This window comes from Rhipicephalus sanguineus, chromosome 9, assembly GCF_013339695.2.
Source record: "Rhipicephalus sanguineus isolate Rsan-2018 chromosome 9, BIME_Rsan_1.4, whole genome shotgun sequence".
Taxonomy (NCBI): domain Eukaryota; kingdom Metazoa; phylum Arthropoda; class Arachnida; order Ixodida; family Ixodidae; genus Rhipicephalus; species Rhipicephalus sanguineus.
The window spans coordinates 25,074,995-25,095,819 of NC_051184.2; the positions used below are offsets into that span (position 1 = coordinate 25,074,995).

General features: G+C 44.4%; 2 protein-coding genes and 1 long non-coding RNA gene across 4 annotated transcripts in view; 1 reads left to right on the forward strand and 2 right to left on the reverse strand.

Annotated features, from left to right (window-relative positions):
* The window catches only part of LOC119404781 (neprilysin-1-like), a 32,612-nt gene extending 25,019 nt beyond the window's left edge, over positions 1 to 7,593 (reverse strand). The window contains exons 1-5 of one of the 2 annotated variants that reach the window (XM_037671445.2): positions 7,490 to 7,583; positions 5,464 to 5,562; positions 4,999 to 5,040; positions 3,665 to 3,826; positions 1,448 to 1,528 (exon numbers count right to left, since the gene is read on the reverse strand). In XM_037671445.2, coding sequence (XP_037527373.1) covers positions 1,448 to 1,528; positions 3,665 to 3,826; positions 4,999 to 5,040; positions 5,464 to 5,545 — 367 coding nt within the window. In that variant the 5' untranslated portion in view covers positions 5,546 to 5,562; positions 7,490 to 7,583. Of the gene's footprint in view, positions 1 to 1,447; positions 1,529 to 3,664; positions 3,827 to 4,998; positions 5,041 to 5,463; positions 5,565 to 7,489 lie in introns of both variants that reach the window. The other variant, XM_037671447.2, reaches the window with a different exon arrangement.
* A 6,795-nt stretch (positions 7,594 to 14,388) lies between these two features.
* The window catches only part of LOC125759805 (uncharacterized), a 104,921-nt gene continuing 98,484 nt past the window's right edge, over positions 14,389 to 20,825 (forward strand). The window contains exons 1-2 of the long non-coding RNA XR_007417497.1: positions 14,389 to 14,452; positions 20,100 to 20,172. This is a non-coding gene — a long non-coding RNA (uncharacterized LOC125759805). The remainder of the gene's footprint in view (positions 14,453 to 20,099; positions 20,173 to 20,825) is intronic.
* Positions 15,641 to 20,825, reverse strand: part of LOC119404780 (neprilysin-1) — a 113,548-nt gene continuing 108,363 nt past the window's right edge. The window contains exons 19-21 of the mRNA XM_049419018.1: positions 20,061 to 20,165; positions 19,729 to 19,805; positions 15,641 to 15,784 (exon numbers count right to left, since the gene is read on the reverse strand). Of these exons, the coding sequence (XP_049274975.1) occupies positions 15,685 to 15,784; positions 19,729 to 19,805; positions 20,061 to 20,165 (282 nt within the window). The 3' untranslated portion in view covers positions 15,641 to 15,684. The remainder of the gene's footprint in view (positions 15,785 to 19,728; positions 19,806 to 20,060; positions 20,166 to 20,825) is intronic.

Consider the following 20,825-nt stretch of genomic DNA (forward strand, 5'->3'; position numbering starts at 1 on the left):
GGAACGCGCGTAGCCTATTCGATAAAGGGTTCACGTCAGTTCGTTGACGCCCAAAAGCTGAAAGCTTGTTACCTGAGGTCGCCACGAAACGCTGACATTTGTGAAAAAGATAGCTGTAGATCAACGGGAGCGGTAAGCCAACGTTTCCTGCTGAGCGCGTGCTCACGGGAAATCGCGCAGCGGTCAGTGGCCATGCATAAAAGGCGTAAAATATCAACTGCCGTAAAATTCTTATAATTTACATGTCTTAAAACAGGACATGTAGAACCTTGGCTTCCGTGTTTTTGTAAAGTTCATAAGGTATGCCATCCGGTGCGGGTGCTTTCCTCGGTTTTCATTGGTCTATTGCTGATGAGAATTCGCCCATAGTGAAATAAGCCTGTATGCCCTCTATATCGGTGAGCGTAGGAAGCGTACCTGCATACGCTGGCAGGCAGTTCTGAGCAGTGAATGGAGGTGGTACCATGTCAAACGCAGGAAAGAATGTGTGGGCGACGATGTCGGCGAATGCTACTGGAGTCTGGCCAGATTCTAACAGGGCGCAGGCTGCAGGGTCAGGAGGTCGCTGACCGCGTTCCATGGCTCGGAAAGTGCGCCATATAGAGGCATTAGACGCCGAAGGCCCAAATTAGGAGCACCAGTCCATCCAACGGCCGCGTTCCAGGCGGCGTTCCTGGCGCCAAGCTGCTGCTTGAAGGCGTTGGGCTTCCAACCGAATGGCACTTGCTGTAGGGTCACACTTTGACGCTACTTCTGCTTGACGGCGCGATGCCCATAGACGCAGAAGCTGCAAATCTGGAGCGGGTCGCGATTCATCCACCCATGACACGCGTGATGCTTGAGCTGTGCCGCACTTATGCGATCTGAAGGATCCGAAAGAGAGCGAGGGATAGGGCTTTTTGAAACTACCCTGTAATGATCCCAATCCACCACTCGACAAGGCCAGCGAAGGCGGCCTTATTTTGTTTTTACCCGACCTTTTAATGCAACCAAAAGGGAATATGGCTGTAACATCGATGAAAAGCTGCAATAAGCAAACTTTTGTATCTGCCGTTGCGAAAATTCGTTGTTAATTATTTCTGTGCACATGTGGTGGTTAAAATCGTTTCAAAGGTTTTAACGACGCCTTAAGGGTCTAAAGTTTTTAAACAATGTATCACCTTCCGTACGTAAAATCTTTGGAAGTATGCGGACCACATGAAGGCGTAATTAGTCGCAACTCCAGGCGAAAAAAAAAACAACAACTTCAGTTGACGAGTACTCTTGGAGTTCTGCAATGGAAAGTTTGGAATGCATAATCCTCAGTTTCGAGCTACGCTTCGAGGCGGACCAAGAAAGCGGTTTTATTCCGGTGTTCTTGGTCCGTATATTTTGTTTCTGAGAAGTAGCGAAATCATATTCAAAACACTGACACATTTCAGCACGTAGACTTTAACATTTTACGTACCGACGCAGGCATTGTAGGCCGCAGCAAGCTTGTTCGTTATATTCTGGTCCGTCTGTTTTAGTGTGATGTTTCCCAATATATCTGTAAAAGAAATCCTTATCGTTTTATACTGCCCATGATATATTTATCAAAAGTAAAATCCTTAGTTGTTGTTTAGCGCCTTGTGCCATCGCCTTCTGTCCCCGTCGGTGTGTTTTGATTTACTGCAGTGTACAGTCGGGATCAATATGAAAGGGAACACCTTATCCATATTTAAGCAACGATTACTCGTGATATGTGGTATGCGGATGCGAATTTGATTTACTAAATTTTAATAGGTTCGTTCCCGCGTGAGTAGTTACTGTTATGAATAATTTTATGTTTTACCACTGCGTTCAGCCGCTGTGGCCTCCTTTAAATGTTATTTTAGTCTTGCATTTAAAGGGACCGACAACTGATTTTTTTCGGCCCAGCTTTTTACGGCGCGACAGGAAGCTTACCCTTCGTAGCGTTTGTAGCTGCAGTGGTTTATCCTAAAAGCATGTAGTTATTTTATAAGCAGTATTTTTCGATCTGAAAGACTCCAAACACGCATGAAGGCTTGCTCCAGCAACGCTGAGAATTGATAGCGATGCCGCTAGCCCTTGTGAAAGCTGTCGTTGTTCTGCTTTCGCAGGAGTTACTGTAACTATGCTTAACCACCTTTACTTTGAGCTTTCCAACCATTTTTGAAAATAGCAAGCTGTTACAATGAGATGATGTGGCTTTATACACTTTCTCATTATTTGTACAGCGTTGTGTACGCCTGCGCCCAAGGTTGCCTGCGCCTGTGTCAAGGCTGCCTACGCCAAGCGAAGGCAGCGCCACTTTGTTGCATACAACTAACGCAGGCCTATATGTACATTTTTATGGAGTAATATCTTTGCGTATAAATAAATGAACAATATTTCAGTACTAACAGAAAAGTCATCGAACGCGTACACCAATCAACGGTCACGTGACCGGCTTCATCGGACCATTTATGATTTTGCCGCCAGAGGCGCCAGAGGTCCTTTTTCGCGACTTTCAATGAAGAAATAAAAATATAAATCCACCTCTCACGAGATAAACAGGGTTGGTTTGAGTTAATGCGACGGATAATCATTCCATCGGTGCAGTCATCTCATTTCATGTTCTGGGCAGTTGTCGGTCCCTTTAATATCGTTTAGGAGTGTATATGATTCTGTGTTTCAAGTAGCTCGCCGATGTGTCCTTTTGGGGGGTAGGAAACAAGCTGCGTTGTGTTTGCCTACGGTTATAAATTCGTACCTCTGGATACTATTTTATGGAAATAAAAAATGCGCATTTTTGTTGTCGATACACTTCACGAAAGCTCACAAAAGCTCTTACAAAATTTCGCGAAAGCTCAACTTCTTCTATAACACCAATGAACGTCCTGACGGTACGCGTGCAGCATCCACAGACACCACGGCTTCTTTCAAAGAAGGACCTGCACGTCATTTTTACGGGTGCTTTAACAGAAAAAGATTAACATAAAGAACAAACTTCCGTTGCTGTGGTGGTGTTTTCGTATTATTACTACCTTGACTCAGTGCAAATTATTTGCTGTGTTCTATGCTCGATCCATTCAACAGCTGCTTTTTGTGTGTTTATCTGTTCTGTTGTTTGTTAGATCCATTCAAGAGCTAAGACGTAACCGGTGCCTTATTTGTTCGCCAACATCTCTTTAACGTGGTATCAATAAAAAAAACAGTGGAAAAGAAAAACAATGATGACAGGGGCACATGCTGCTCATGCTTGCCTTGTTTTGTATCTGCTTAACTTGTGCTATATCAGCGTAGTAATAGTGGAAGCCGAGCTAACACAACAGTCAGTCCTATTGGCATTCTTGTATGGCACACCATAGTTGCATCGAAGCAACAGAAGTCCACTTAAGCTAATTGCCGCGGCTGGTGAGAGGCAATGACCTAAACTGAGCTAACGGTCGGAGCTAAATAAATCGTGTTAAGCATATTGCATTCCGGTAGAAAAATAAGCGATTCTGAATATGATGGTTTTTGCGAATTCTTTACAACGACTGGGTAGAAAAGGAGTGTGTTGTAGTATGTAATCGATTTGATGTCAACCTACTAGAGCTATTATACGATACGCATTCCCGACGGATTTCGCGCTAGCTGTAGAAGCAGCCTGATGCAAAAAGAAGCAGCAGAAGAAGAAATAAAAAAAAACACCTCTTACATTTCAGAGTCATTTGCAGCTCTTCTTTGATTATGGTGAAGCTCACAATAGCCGACTTGGAGTCTGGTATTTCGTGTTTGTCTATCCAGCCTCCGCAGGTGTATGAGTAGAAATCATCGCAAGGATCAACGGATGTGTTGAGTGACTCATTTATCATCTTTGCTGGAAATAAGGAGGAGGAGGATAGATTGTGGAGATGAAAAGACGGTATTTTTGCAGCCCATAGTTGGGAGCATGGCTCAGGGTCGTATGAAAGAAATGTAGGCGCTATTGTTTGTGTTAGAACAGGCCTCCTCTAAATGTGTCTTGCTCTTCTCCTGACCCGCCCTAAGAAGAAGCAAGCCACGGATGAAATCAATGATCTCCTCGTATTATCTCGCTTTTCAAGGGACACTATGTAACGGGAATAGGTGTGTCATTTTATACCGCGGAACTGTACTTCTTGAAAGATTTATCTTTGTTAATATCGGGATATGTAGATTGTTGCAAAAAAAGAAAGACATTAAGGTGAATCTTTAGTATATCTTTAAATTTGCGCCGAAATCTGTTTTAAGATGGCCTGCATAAACTGGCACTTGCTTGTAAAGCTCCTTCATGGCGGTAAACAGCAAGAAAAGACAAACCAAAACTAAGCTGAAGGGCTGGACCTACAGAAATCGTTTTAAGCGTAATGAATTCAGGCAGAAAAATCAGCGATTCTGAATATAATGTTTTGTTTCTAACCAGTGTTAGAAAAGATAAGTGTCTCGTCCCTATGTGCTGGTTTCCGCAAATCGTGTTGAAATCCCATAGGTGATGGGTCTGCGTGACGTCACAGATTTTGAATCGCTCTTTCTGGTATTTGGGAGATGTTGGCTCCGTAAGAGTTACCGAAACTTGTCATTTCCAATCTTTGATTCATTTGGAACCTACTGACACTCATTTTTACAGATTAACCATTAAGTAGGCCTTAGCAAACGCCTTCCCTGTCTTGGGCAACAAGGCGACCTGGTACGGGAACGCTTAAGTGGCATCCCCGCCGATTTGTTCTTTAATGTCTTTTAAGGTAAGAGTTACATTCTTGGTATTATTGAAGGCTAATTTACTGGTACATCTGTTTTTTTTTTCTTGCTTAATGTCCGCGCTTCTCATTGAACAGTTAGGTCGGGGCCCCCAAGCGGCTTCTGTACGCACGCTTTTGCATTCCTTTGTATTTTCCATGGGGTGTGTCTTGGAGTACAAAGGAACGCAGGAGTGTCCGTACGCAAGCCGCTTGAGGTCCCCGGCACTAAAACTCTCTTATAAATCATTCCAATACTAAATAAGAAACTCCGGTAAAGTCATCAGTACGTTACCTCGCTCAATGCAGACGGGTTCGTTACAGACACTGTAGTTTCCTATAGACGAAAGTGGAAGGAATTAGACAAGGCCTTAACACTCACTCCAGGAAACTGATTAGGCACGCCCAGTCGGATTATTCGGACTTGTAGCACCCACAGGACAACGGTTCAGAACGAGTGCATATTTTTCGACAATATTATTTTGACCCTGTTTCTGGTTTTCGTTACGTAATAACCTACAGAAGAGAACATCTTTAAATGTAGAGCAGGTGACGCTACTACGAAAGCCGATTCGTTGTGAGTACTAGCCTGCGTGTTAGCTGTTTAGCGAGACAGCATAAAAACCGCCGTCAACTCAGACGGAATCGTTAAGGACGTATACCTCACGCGAAGTGGTCAAGTGGCGATCAGCAGTGACATTTGCAAGCGCTTTACACGCATTTCACGTTAATGTCGTGACCTGTAGTTGGAAAAACTTGCCTTTGGCGTCATTCAGTCTCACCGTTGTTGAAGATGACAAGCAGAGAAGCGTCATCAGGCTTGAAAACACCACGGGAGTCATGGTGGAACTTCACTATTCTCTATGGAAAGGGTGAAAAAAAAAAAAACAGATTTACATGCGCGGCCAAAACGCAACAAGAAATGAAACGTAATCAGGAATGTTAACAGGACATTTAAGGCTACGAGGAAAAAAAACAATGGGACCTTGTTTATCATAATTTATTGAAAGGCATCATCATCAACAACATAAATTTCAGCCTATTTTGATGTTCACAGCAGTACGAAGGCTTCTTCCAATGATCTGGACATAAAAATACTCATGACGATCGTCATTTTGAAGCTGCTAACATCCTTAATGCTTTCGCTGTTCTAGTGCGCGGGATTTCGCTTCCTTTAAAGGGGCACTGACACAAAAATTTTGGCCTCGCGTTGTTTTCCTGCAATGTGTTGATGGGGGCCTGTTAGTCATAACACGGCACATCGTTTGCTGCAGGGCGCGACAGATAATTGATTACAGGCTCCTCATTACCGACCAGTGACAGTTTCGGTTTTAAAAACTACAAGCCGCCGGGTGCAACTATCAACACCTAGCGGGTGCAGCGCTCGATCACGTCAGCACACAGAACTGTGACGCACTTCCGCACGGTTCGCGAGCAGCCGCCGAGAAGTATATAGGCTGCTGTAGCAGACGCGGAAAACATGGCGGCTGTGTCGTCATCATAATTTGTTGCAGCGTGGTCACGCGAGGGAAGTATGGGGTCCCCAGTGGTCCCCTTTGGGGGTGTCACGTGTCAGTAGCGCGAGGTTGTCGATCGTTCACGCAAACTTTAAAATTCATTAAAAAATTTGCAGTGGCTTAGCTCGGCTATGCCAGGATATACGTAGCGTTAGCAAAGATTCAGCTGATTATAATTAGCTTTCCAGATTGTCTAGGATTATTAGCCTTTTTCTGTTCATTCTTCGTATGCTGAACCGCTAATTGCCAGGCAACTACTTCGGGATCCGATGAGATAAGCTTCTCGGCTCTTCTGCGCCGTCGAGCAGCATTTGCGCTCTTCTTCTCCATGGCGTTACCCACCTGCAAACGCCAGTCAGAGGCGCTATCAAAGGGCTCCAGCACAGTGTCAGACGGCGACTGCACAGCGAAGGCGAATAGCTGCGCGCGCTGGCGCCAATACGTCTGCCAAGGCTACGACGTCACTCTGGAAAGAGAAGACCGGCGGCGGCAGGTCGCGCGTGGTGGTGGCAGGGTCAGCGCGCGCGCCTGCGCCAGTTTGTCTGCCGCGGCTACGACGCCACCCCTCCTGAACGCGCTGACAACCAGCGGCGAGCCGCACGCGGTGGTGTCGGAGAGCGCGTGAGATGCCAGCTCCGGTGACCCAGCTCTGTGACATCACTGATCCTCGCGCTTGCGGAGCACGGCTCATGACGCTCCACGCGAAATCGCCTCCGGCTAGGCAAGTGTAGCTAACGCTACAATAACCTCCAAGCTATATTCGCTGTTGGTATTTTGCAGATGATATACGCATGTTCACGGGAATCGTTCCCGCAGGCTATCTCGGCCGCGACATTTTGTGTCAGTACTCCTTTAAGCTTCAATTTCGACAGTTGTCCAATATTCAACACTTTAACTATTCTCATGACTCCAGCGTTAGGCTACGGTTCCCAGCCCCGTTAAAGGAACGCCTCTTTCAGTAATATCTTGGCGAACATGGTATTCTAATGCTAGCAAAAAAGGTTTTCATTTGTTATGTACTACCTTCCTATTTTTGCCAATAAATACTTACCACACTATCTATGATTGTATTACCCAGCAACAAAACGACTTGTCTTTTAATTTAATTTTCTTTTCCTATATCACATCGTTTATGACCACTCCGCTGTAATACCCGTGGCCTTCAGGGAATAAATAAATAAATAAATAAATAAATAAATAAATAAATAAATAAATAAATAAATAAATAAATAAATAAATAAAAAGCTGTGGATTCCGTTAAACACTTACAGTAATGTTGAGCTTTCGTTTTGTACCCCGTGAGACTCGAGGGCTCGAAGTTCCAGGAGGTGTCGGAGCGGTCAATGCTTCATCGTCAAACAGATTCCGCGAGAATCTCTATGGAATTTTATTTACTTGGAAGTTGCTTCGACGAGTCCTTTATAAGGAGAGCTTCCGCGTTTCAACAAGCTTCACCGCTGTATTGGCTTTTGCTATTTTTTTTTGTTCACGTGTCCTTTCGCGAGCGAAACAACAATGGCTTGTGCGTATTGGAGATAAACGTCATAATTATTTATTAGCGGGAACACGAATGGCAGGCACGACTGCCCGTAGTGCTCGGGAGCTCCGCACGCTCTTTGAGATGCTCATCCCGGAAAACTGATCTGCATTTGCCCTTTATGATTCCGGAATTCAATACAGTCGCTAAGGTATGCGTCCACTTCAGAGAAATTTGCCTGCGTCCATTCCTAGAAATTATGGAAAATGGAATTCGGCTTGCGTTTCACCGCCAAGTTTGCTTGAATTCTATAGTGGTTATTTGCACTTCTACTTTCCGACCGAGCGATTGCGCTGCTCACTGAGTAAGTATGAACGAAAGAGCAGCGTGGCTGGATGATCAACAAATTGCTGAAGAAGTAAAGCAAGACTGGGGAGCGGAGTACTAAGCGTACATACGCCCATCGTACATATGCCCTGCGTACATACGCCCATCGACAAATATTTGAAATAAAGAAAACAATTCTACTGACATGTTATTGTTTTAAGACAGTGGGATACTGCCAACGTAGTTCGTATTATTATTGTAGTATCTTGCACTGATTAAGCCAATGCTTTTTTCGCTTTGTCGCATGAAAATGTTATGAAAACAAATAACTTCAATTGCGTTTGTTGTGTATTCTTGCTAGTGAAGCGATTAATCGAACTGTCGATAAATGTAACTGACCATATAATTGAATGTTCGGCAACTGCTGTATTGTTAAAATTTTTAATAGCATATCTGCGGGTCTGTAGTTTTCTTATTTATTGATAAATACTGCAGGCCACCTTCGGGCCCAAGCAGGAGTGGTGACGAGAAAAAAAAATGCGTTCATATACATGAGTGGCATATAAGAGCACTTGGTCATTACAAGACGAAAACAAGTTAAAAAATACAAAAAAACGCAAATCACACAACGTTGCATTCTGAACACTTAAGTTCGAAAAATGCAAACGTAAATCAGACATTGTTACGTCCTAAACACATTACATACCAAAGTTGGTGTTTCTAATAATGTTAACAAATCAGTCTGCTGAAGCAGAGGAAACGGCACTCTGCGTAGTTTATTGCAATAGTCGTTAGCGTCTGGAAATAACAAGTATTTGTGCGAGTTTATGTGGCTTACGGATTGTCTCAGCATTTTGCTGTGACCCATTCGAAGGGAATATCTGGTGTGGCTGTGTAGGTAAGCAGGGCGATTTAATCTAAAGTGGCCATAATACAGCTGATACATAAATTTTAACCTCGATATGATTCTCCGATGGCCTAGTGTTTGTAGATTAGCTTTCATAATGAAGTGGCTAATGCTGCTTTTTCTTGAATAATCTGAAAAACCGAACTGCTAATCTTTGTAATCGCTCCAGTTTATCAAGATATTTCTGGTGTGGGCTCGAAACTGAATCTGCGTACTCTAATGTAGGTTGCACTAAACATTTTTAATTTTTCAATTTGACAGATGTTGGTGCTCCGCGCAATTTCCTTTTCAACAACGTCAGTTTACCATGAGCTTTCCGACAAATTTCGTTAACGTGGGTTTCCCAACTTGTTATTCCTCAAAATTACCCCCAGATATTTTATATACGAAGTGCGAGTTAATGCGGTATCGCCTAGTGTGTACGCGAATAGAAGCGGTCATTTTTTTATTAGTGAACGATAGGAATTTCGTCTTAGCAGTGTTTAGCCTCGTACCCCACATCTTGCACCATTCTTGAATAGAACGCGAAGATTCATTTATCGTAAGCTGATCTGCATGATTGTGCATTGGCTTACATACGACGCAATCGTCTGCGAGCAAACGTACGGTGAACACATTCTTGTATATCATTCATATAAGTTAAAAATAACATTGGTGCTAATGACGACCGTTGTGGTACTCCAGAAAGAACACCCAGTTTTTCAGACGAACAGGAATTAACAGGGACACTTCGTTTCCTATTAGTGAGGTAGCATGAAATCTAAGCTACACTAATTCTATCAATACCATAAGCATGAAGCTTGGTAATTAAGTCATTATGAAGAATAACATAAAACGCTTTGGATAGATGAAAAATATAGCATCAATTTGACCACCTTTATTAAGTTCGTTAGCAATGTCATGCATTAATTCTCCTAATTGCGTCACTGTTGACAAGGCAGACCTGAAACCGTGTTGTTGATGGCACATAAGGTCGTTTTGATTAAGATGGGTTACAATGGCCTTGTAAATGATGTGCTCCAAAACCCTGCAACACGTGCTTGCAAGTGACGCTGGTGTGTGATTGTTCAGGTCTGATATGGAACCGGATTTGTGAATTGGCACGACATTTGCAGAGCGCCAGTCATCAGAGATAGATGACACCTTCAAAGATACCATGAAAGTCTCTTGCAGGTACTTCGATACCTAGCCCGCGTATCTCTGCAGAAATATGTTTGTGATATGGTCAGGGCCAGAACACTTTTTGATGTCTAGTTTGCGTAGTAGACACAAGATACCACCTCGCTTATCATGATTTTCCGCATAGGTACCTTGAGATCCCGTGACGGAAATGGAGCGAATGAGGCGGTTCTCGTGAATACTGATTGAAAGAACACATCTAATTCATTTGCTATGGATGTAGGCTCAGTGATGGTATGATTACGTAATTTATTCTGTGAAACCTTGTGTTGATCTGTAGAAAGGTAACGGCAGAATTTTTTGGGCCGTTCGCCATCAACCAGGGTAGTGTTGTACTGAAAAAACCAGTTTTGGCTTCCTTTACTTTTTCTTGCAAAGCGTTAATCAAAATAGAAAGATATTTTTGTGTCCACGTTTTCGACGTCGTTTGATCTTTCGTTTCAAATGAACGATGTGACGTGTTACCCACGTGTTCTGCCAAGGTTTTCAACATCATCTATTCCATCGAACTCCGAATAGCTGGATTCTGGGAACTCTAGAACAGCAGTATCATTTGCATGTGCGTAGTCTTTCACAAGAATAGGAGCGGATTTAATGTACTTTTTAGCACTCGAAACAGGGTGAGTCATGACTATTAACTCGTGATCAGGAATTCCTTCGTCAGTGCTAACTGTACTGTTATCAAGTGAAGAACTGACTAACATAAGGTCAAGTATAGACGATGACGAATTGCCGAATCTTGTATCGCACTGAACCAGCCGGTTTAATGAGTAACTGAAAACTGTGAACAACTGGGATACAGCACTTGCAGATTCTCTCCCATCGTGAGACATGTGAGTGATTTATTCGTGGTAGATTGAAATCGCCTGTTAAAATGAGTTTAGTTCGGGAATTAGTGTTTTTGGCAAAGTAGTCATTAGGGACTTCTAAATATCTGGCGGAGAGTTTGGAGGCCGGGATATTCCACTAAGGTGATGCCTTTGCCGTGAAATGTTATTCTGCACCTAATACTTTCGTGATCAGGCATCTCATCAAGTACTTCGTGGGATATCTTATTCTTTATAGCTATGGCTACTGCACCACCACGAGAACTTCTGTCTTTGCGTCTCAGTTTATATGCCGTATGGATCACTTCAGTGCCCGAACGTCTTCGTGTAACGAGATTTCAGTTATAGCTACCACGTGTCGATTGTAGGACAAGAAAATCGTTTAAAGAAGGTGCACTTTATACAATACGCTGCGAGCATTCGGGGATACCACTCCAAGTGACTTTACATTCGTTTGTCAGGTTTTGGTATGGAGATCACGCACATTGCGCAACTCTCGCGTAGAGCGAGCAAGTTCGACTTTACGGTCCAGTAGTGGATCCCAATCAAAAGTTCTTCGTTGATTTTTAGCTTATCATACACTATTGACACTTTAAAGCCGGTTGCCTTATCATTTCCTGCTGAGCGCCGCAGCTTGGATCGCAGTTCTCTCATTCTCGGCGAGAAATCTTCGCTAATGGCAATATGTGTTCCTTTCAGCTTAAAACATTGTGATAAAATGTCAAGTTTTTCAGAGAAGTCGAACAGTGTTGGTATCACCGGGCGGGGGGCTTTGGCCATGTTTAGTACCAATTCTGTGGATCCTTTCTATTGTCCGGACTTCTAAATCGAGCAAATCTTTAAATATAGTTCTCCTTACTTTATGCTCTAGCGATGGGTTGTCTGCATTGGATTCTTCACTGACGCCATGTATTAAAGTTGTCATGAACCACTTTTCCAAGTAATGATCTAATGACCTCAATATCGAAGTTTACTGCCTCCCGAATCGATTGCCGCAAAAATTTCTCGAATCCGTCAAGAATCAGCGGAGTTACGGGGGTTTGGCGCACGCTCCCAGCGCTTTCTCTCTTTTCTAGCAAAACTTTGGTCTGGGCGAGCTGGTTCATCGTCGGACTTGTTTGGGGCAGCGCTAAAGAACACACGGACAAAGACACATAGTAGACGCGTCTACTATGTGTCTTTGTCCGTGTGTTCTTTAGCGCTGCCCCAAACAAGTCCGACTTTCTCTCTTTCCTCGTGCCGACGAGCGCACTGGAAGCTAGACAGGGAGGGATGGCACGTGGGAAAGAAGTTACGTCAGCGCGCGTCATGAAACGCGATCGCTCTCCCGCTGTGATTCGCTTGCGCGAGTGCGGCTACCGTGTACTGAGGAGTGCGGCGCCGGCAAGGGGCGGCACCTCGCGGCAAGAAGCGCATCTGATCCGAACGCCGCTCTCGATTTACGTCGGCTATCAGCCAATAAGCATGTTATATCTCTTGCGACGTAAACTGGCAGATCTGCGACGTCAACGTGCAGACGCCCCGCCCACCGACGAGAGTGAGAACCGGCCTCTGTTTGAAAAGAGGGTGCCTGGGGAAACGGCAACTTCGCGCTCCACTTGTGGCTTTTACGCGGCGTGCACGACTGTAATATTTGGCAGAGCAGTTCATAGCCGTTTCAGCTTTCCGCAGGATGTGTTTTTTCAACAAGCCCAAGGGGTGCTTCATGACCCCTTTAAGACGTTGTTTTGTCGGCTCCTATTTTCTAAGTCGTCTACTTTAGCTTCAAGGCTCAGAAGTTTATTCGTGTCCCGGCAGGCTTGGTCGCATTTCGCGAGCTTATGTTCCAAGTGATTCTTGCTTTCAAGTTATTTTTCCATGGTCCCAATTCTTTGCTTAATACCACCAACCGTTGATTCAACATGTTTAAGGCTGCACGTTAAATCTTTCAGCGTCACATTAGTTTTGCTCGGTTTCTTGAAGATTTTCAAAATTCCATCAGCAGAATTAGCCTCAGTGTTAGGCCCCGGGTGCAGCTCAAGCTAAGAAATATTTTAGACAAAACAGTGTTCAGAAGCGTCTACAAGCTAAGAAAAAAAAAAGAACACTTAAGCATAATGCGGACGCCAGTTTTGAAGGTTAGCTCAGCGATGTGCAGAATTCAAGATCATGTTGACCGCGTTCTTTAGGGTGGACTTCGTCCTGGATTCTAAGGGTCTCACCGATACCATAGACAGTTAGAACGTTAGAACCTCAGAAACGAAAAACTGAGGTTCCATTCTGCTCTGTGAAAGGGGAATGACCAGCGAAGCTGCTCAGCACACGGCAGAGGTGACAGAATTAATGAATTAATTAATACTTAGCTCGGACACCTCGACACACGCATGTATGTATGTATGTATGTACGTATGTATGTATGTATGTATGTATGTAGGTATGTATGTATGTATGTATGTATGTATGTATGTATGTATGTATGTATGTATGTATGTATGTATGTATGTATGTATGTATGTATGTATGTATGTATGTATGTATGTATGTATGTATGTATGTATGTATGTATGTATGCATGCATGCATGCATGTATGTATGTATGTATGTATGTATGTATGTATGTATGTATGTATGTATGTCTCATGATGTGCGCGAGTGGAGTGGTTACTGGATTTAGAAGACGACGACACTCTGCACCTGCTGCACGTGACGCAAGGGAAACTCAACGAATGAGCGCTATTCACGAGAGTTCGCAAGGGGACACTCCATAGAAGAGAAGCAAGGCAGACGTGGCCGGGAGAAGACGGTGCCAAAAAACAGTGCTTAAGCTTACTTATAATTCTCTCATTTGCCTTGCCGAAATACATACTGCTTTATTTATTATGACACTCAAACAGTTGCGGGAAGTCGTACAGTTGTTGTTCATTTTACAAGAATCCCTTCCTTTTCTTTCCATTTCTTAGACAGCACCACCTTTTCAGCACGCCCGTTTTCCAAACTAAACATGGCGTCCATGACGTAGTGGGCCAGTGTGCGGCCGCAAACGCGCCGTTTTATTTTCTCCAAGAAAAATGTACTCCTAATATGACATTAAAGTGTACTCTGAACAGTCAAAATCGTCCTCCCATTCCCACTTTTCGCGTATATAATTTTCTAAACGCGTTAGCGAATCGAGCGAGCAAAATCGAAATCAGCCGCAAGCTGCCGTATACTACCTGCGGAGCAACGCGAATGTGCGGAAGCCCCGCCTTCGCTCCACTGTCAGATTCAGAACAAGTGTTCGCATTGTATGGACGCCCTGACCTTCCTGCCTTTCCTTCCTCCTTCTCCGACGAAAAAAAAAACTGCGCTGCGTTTGCCCTTTACGCTGCGGAACATCAATGCAGTCGCTAAGGTATACGTTTATATTGAAATAAGTCTCTCCGCTTCATGTGCGGGAAATCCATGAAAACGCCATCTCAAATTTTGCTTGAATGGGCCAGGGATGTATTTGCATGTGGACTCTGTATAGCTTTGCACGCGACCAAAAGCACCGCGCAGTGTGTATTCATTTATTTATTTATATTTGTTTATCTATAGGTGCCGTTGGCAGATTGGGTCGTTACAGGGGTAAAGTACAAATCGGACACAAAACCCGTCATTGCTTGCCTAAACCAGCAATGTATATCTGGCACACTGAATTAGAAATCACGACGTGCCATTATACATAACTACTATACTACAAAATATGACACAACAAACGTCATGTTAAACATAAACACGTATATATATATATATATATATATATATATATATATATATATATATATATATATATATATATATATATATATATATATATATATTTCCCCACACCGCACCGCCGGAGCCACGAGGCGCTGCCTGGTCGGGAACAATACGTTAATGGAGGGAAGGATATGCAGGCCGCGGACATCTTAAAAGTGATCGTCGGAGGGGTGGAAGGGGGCGGCCGGAAAAAAAAAGGGGGGGGGGGGGTCTACCTCATGTTCTCACTAGTTTTTTTTATTTATTATTATTATTATTATTATTATTCCGCGTACCCTCACTCTTTTAAGATTGTATAAAGCTGAGCACCAACATACTGTACCCTCATTACTGATGAAGGCCAGACTCTGGCTGAAACGTCGAAATAAACAACGTTGTGACTTCTCACGGAGGATCTACTTGACTATATATATATATATATATATATATATATATATATATATATATATATATATATATATATATTATATATATATATATATATATATATATATTGTTAAGGCGTTTATTGACGGCGGGATTGACGGCGACGATGCACAACGACAGAGCGCAGACTCGCAGACTCTCACGAGCACGAGCACGAGGGGCGTGCTCTCCGACAAGAGGCGAAGAGGGCGACCCACTAGAAGGCGCTGGAGAGGACGGCCCATTACAACGTTCCAATTCTTCTCTACAATATATATATATATATATATATATATATATATATATATATATATATATATGTTCACTGTGCGGTGCTTTTGTATAGCATAGCAAATGCTCAGCCTTCTAGGAAGAAATAACATGGTAAATCCTAACAGCGCACTAATAATTTTAGGCAAAAACGCCTGAATATTTCAGTTGGCGTGCGAAATCTCGCGCGTTTGTGCTTTATTGACCAAAAAGGTTTTATTTCTTGAGTTGATCTTTTAGCGCGAGTTGCCAACCGAAGTAATGGGAAATGTAATGTTGAGTGCTTTGTCATCCTATGCAACAACACGCTTCACCATAACACGCATCGATGACTTGCGTTCATTGTGGAATTAGCTGGGCAGTTGAATGCGGTAGAAAATTCTTCCATGTTTTGCATTGGTATGTTGACTCTGAAAAAAAAAGAATAAAGAGAAGAAAAAAAGCAAAGATGGGGTAGCACATGTGTTCCTGATATCGTCAAATAACATCACCTACGTCAAGAGTCTCACACACGCTGCCCTCGGCCCGCATGTCACGGTCTTCTTCCCATGTTTTATAATTTTTTAAGTAGGTACGTTCATGAGCTACACAGGCATTACTGGTGTAAAGCGTTTTGTCGTGAGGCACCCCCTGCGGTCAGCATGTGTTGATACATAACCGTAAACAAAAGCTCTACATTTCAGAAGCGGCGACCAGATTTTAGTCATTTTGTAGATAGTTATCTATATGTTATTGGAATCATGGCGCGAAATCCCCTTCAGGAATGACCCACAATGAGATATGGGAAATGCCTCCTATTAAATGGCAAGTTTAGCTGACCTCGTGTGCAACTTATACCCCCCCCCCCCCCCCCGCTTCTACCATCGTCACTGTCTTGGCCATTGCTCGAGTAAATCTTCGTGACTGCGGGCCCGTTAGCTAAAGTGAGTTTGAGGCACCTGCCATATGCGAATAAAAAGTTTTTCGCGTGCGTATGGTCATTTGCAAAGAACCGTCGTCACGTGCTGTAAACTGCTTAGTCAGGATTGAATAAGGCATAAGTACACCGTAGAGTACCGCACTGTCGCGAATTGAATCCACAGGAAATCGAACGATGCGAACACTAGCGCTGTAAAGACAACTTGTTGCGTAGACTTAACGACAGGTCGTGTTGCGTAGAACATAAAAGACAGGCCATGCATTGCATATACCAGAGTATACATTTCATTATAATAAAGATTGTACATGGATGAATGCATGACAAACATGCGATATACAGTGAACTAGATGTCATGACATGAATGACTTCATTTGCCTCAAAGGCAAAAAAGGCGATGTATGCAGCTCTTTGCTGGCTGCTTCGCAATACATCGATTGCCACAGTGCGTGGGATCTTCCGGATTTTTCATCATTACGATTCTTGGCATATCTTGGCCACGTTTGCCTTTATTCCTCTGACGAACGCGCCGTAGTGCGTCATAACGTCTACACCGTTGTTGCGATGCTAGACTCGAGGGTGCGGGTTCGATTTCTGCTCGCGGAGACCGCATTTCGATGGTAGGGAAACGTAGAGAAAAAACGCACGTGTTTAGGTACACCAGAAAGAAAACCAGGTTGTTAAAATTAATCTAGAGGCACCCACCGTGCCGTGCCACGTAGTCATATCGTGGGTTTTGACGCGTAATACCCAGAAATTTATTTATTAAGGCGAAAGCCTTCGGTGCCTCATCAAGCACGAAACGTGACCGCTGGGGTCGGCGGCGTCCCGCGGTGTGTACGTCAACACGAGTGATGCAAAAATAATCATCACGGGACGGCGTCACTATATCACGTCATCATGACGTCACATATCGCCGAAATGTGTGACGCCATCACATGCCATCGTCGCTTGGCCAAAGGTGGGGCGATCACGAAAACAGTGCAAAACCAGGTTAGATGCAGAAAGCTTGCAATGCCTGCGATCCTGGAGGCAGTGAAAAGCCACTTTAGGTGCAGGATGCTTTCGGAGGAGGGCGGGGGAGGGTCAATACATCGACTGAGAAGGAAAAGAAGGTGGCTTTCGCCTTCCAGTTGTCTTAGGCGAATGCACGAGGGACCCTGTGATTTTTTTTTTCAATAGTTCGAGCTTGTTTGTAGTAGAGCGTGCTGCGTGGCGACTGTGAACTTAGACAAAATAGGAAAAAGAACTGAGGACAGCGACTTATCTACACTGCAGGCAGTGTTCTCTGAGACAGCACATTACAAGAATGAGTGGACACTCTATGTAAAAAAAGAGCGTATATTCGAGCATCTTTCTGCCACGCAGCAGAAGTCCTATGAGGACTCCTACACTATTTAAGCGGACCTGAAGGCGTGAGGTTTAGCGCCGACGCAATGAAAGGTCATTAGGCCCGGCTGCAGCGTCCTCCTTATACCTCATATTCCGTCATCCCATCGGGAGCGTGCTAACGGCCATCTGCAAACGTGTACCCCCCTTTCTAGGGGCGAAACACCATTGTCTCGGCGTGCATCGTCGTCTGCTGTCGTGACGGTTCATTTGCTTGAGCGCAAGAGAGGGCGCCACCGCCTCAGGGATCGCCGTGTGGCGAGAGAGAGAGCGAACGGCGCGCGTTGACTATGGAAGCGCTCTTTTTGCCATGAGCGCTGAACTACCAGCTCGTGAGGAACGAGAACGAGGCGTCGCCCGCGAGACACAACGCCGACGCAGGCAGCGTCTGCTAGCGAGTTTCTTGAGTGAAAAAAATTGGCCGCGTATCTGTGTGCTTCGCTGCAAATGTCGTCTAAAGACGATAGAAGAGGCGCTGCGTGAGATATGGACGCCATCTGGCAATACGCCGGGAAACATGAGTGTTGTGTTGCGGGCTGGTAGTCCCGGCGCTGCAGCAGGCGAAGACCGTCGGTGACCAACGCGACCGGCGGGGACGCCAGCCAGCCCGAACACGCGGTTCGGCGCGAAGCGCTGAAGCAGAAGAAACGTCTTTTATTTACACGTCGCCTGGGTAAAACAGGAATGCCAGAGCGGCGCTCCATGGCATTCGTACAGTGTAATCCAGAACCGAAACCGAAACACAACAGTGAGCTCGTGCAGAGGGCACGGAGGAAGGCAAGTTTCAGCGCAGTCGCATTTTCAGCGCAGCTTAAGAAACTAGGGTTTTTAGAATTACGTATGTATGCATTTTCTATTAATAGAACACACCACCTAATATTTACCTAGTGATGTTGCGCCTCAGATATGCGTATTGTTTGCTTTTTGATCGACAATGTACACAAGTATGAACCTAGTCAGCCGTTCAAGATGGCTGGCCCTTGGGCAAGTGGTTCAACTTTGGCCGAGTGGCTGAATCGAGTGACGTGCCGACAAACAGAAAAAACAGACAGACAGACAGACCAAAATTTATCCGTTTAAGTATCCCAAGAAAGACTATCGTCTTTAAAAACCGGCTGCTCGCGCTGCACAACCGTTCATCGGCCACCCGTATAAAATGGCACTGGATCTTGACCTGCAGTGTAGTGCCGGTGGGAGATTTCTATTGTGCGCAGTTGAACAATAGAGATTCGCAGCGTGCACGTTAACTAAAAGCTGGCTGCGGGTCTCTGTGTTTAATCTTCCTTCTGTCTCTCATTGCCCATTAGCAGTGATTTCGCTGTGGGAAACACCTGCGCACACTGCGTGCTTCGCCCTTCCGCAGGTTTTACGTTAGTGGAGCTGAAACACCCTTTCCTACATGCTTTATTTTGTATACACACGCTGGCACCCTCGTATCTGGGAAAATTTTCCATGACACGTAATGCGCAGCTGTCACGTGACTATGTGTGCCATGACGTCGGACGTCGGATTTTTCGCCTCCTGAGCCACAGAAGTCTTTTGGTCTTCATAATAGTAATCTGACTTGCTTGGTTGCCTTTCTCGAAGCCTGTGCGTTGGCTACTTTCATGCCAAGAATGCTAAGTCACGCTCATAGCAGGCGTGCCGTTCGTGACCGATAAGTGCTGGCCGGGCGGCTACACAAGTTGTTGTGCGACACATTGTTGTGCGACAAGTTGTTGTACTACACATTGTTGTGCGACAAAAAAGCTCCAGATTCGCCCTTTCTTTGCAGAGTGTATGGAATATGCGTAATCCATATTTGAAGGACTTGCAATCCATATCAGAAGATATTGTTGGCATTGCTTTTGATGATGTAGTGGCCTGCAAATACAGCTCAAGTATTTTCTGTTATAAATACCGCTTCAAAAGCGGGAAGCTTTGAAGCTTACTGCTTTGAAGTAGTAAGCCTATGTATAGTCATGACGAGAGCATTCATGCATAGACTAGAGGCAAATTTTAGTTCCGTACCCCTTTATGACCATCACAATGATGCGGCTCACTACATACCTGAGGTAATCGAGGGGGTGTGGATCATACTGAATTAGATGCTGCTTCGTCTCTTTGCGCATTTGGCCGCACCATACCTGTGGGTTAGAGAATATTTGAGAGCTTTGTTTCTCCAACTTCTAGCATCGAACAACTGAAGATGACGTAAACAATGCAGAATATAAAGTATAACCTTGGTTGCAGCTGGTCTGTATCATATTAAAAAAAAATGCAATCGGCGTTAAACAGATTAGAATCACGAGACAAGCGGGCATCTCTTTCGCGCTTTTTTCCCCCTGAATGATAACTCACAGTGTTAGTTGAAAGAAATTATGAGAATAAATAGGTAATACCATTGCTTCCCCAATGAAGAATAACTTCCTCCCCGACAGGTGCTCCAGACCAGGTAGGCGTGTGTCCTCACCCCGGCATTCGTCTTCTAGGAGCCTTTCGTAAGCCTGGAATGTAAGTGAATATATATTGGATACTAGGAACGAGAGACACCTCGGATGGTTCCATAAACTACAGGAGCGTAGTGACTACATGCACGATAGTGATTATCTTGATTTTCAGGCGAAAGCATTAGATGTCTCATGAAACGTGAAAATTGCCCACCGGCGTCAACACGAGCGAAACAAAAATATCATAACGTGATCACATCACCTTATGGCGTCATCATGACGTCACAGATCGACGAAATATGTGACGTCAGGAAGCGCACTTCTGTTTGCGCTGATCGCCACGTTATAGTTCTGAAAGCCACTGTTGACGGTCATCGAGGTCAATGTGTTTGTCTTGGGCTGCGCTTACAGACTTGATTAGTGTTTGTAGCGCGCGAGTGTATACTGCATTGTACTGGACCGACGAAAGTACGAACGACATTTCGTAGCTGTTGGATGCATTGCTGCGGCTTTGAATGCTTCGCCTTTTGGACGACGCTGTGTCTGTGTTTTTTTTTTTTTTTTGTAGCAACACTCAACGGCAATCATGTCCTTAGGTAAATTTTCAACAGTTAGCTACGATATAAAAAGAGCATTTACAATCCAGGCGAATGTCTTTCGTAGAATTGGTTACGGTACGACCCAGAAAGCGCAGACGTGAAAAAAAAATTAATCTAA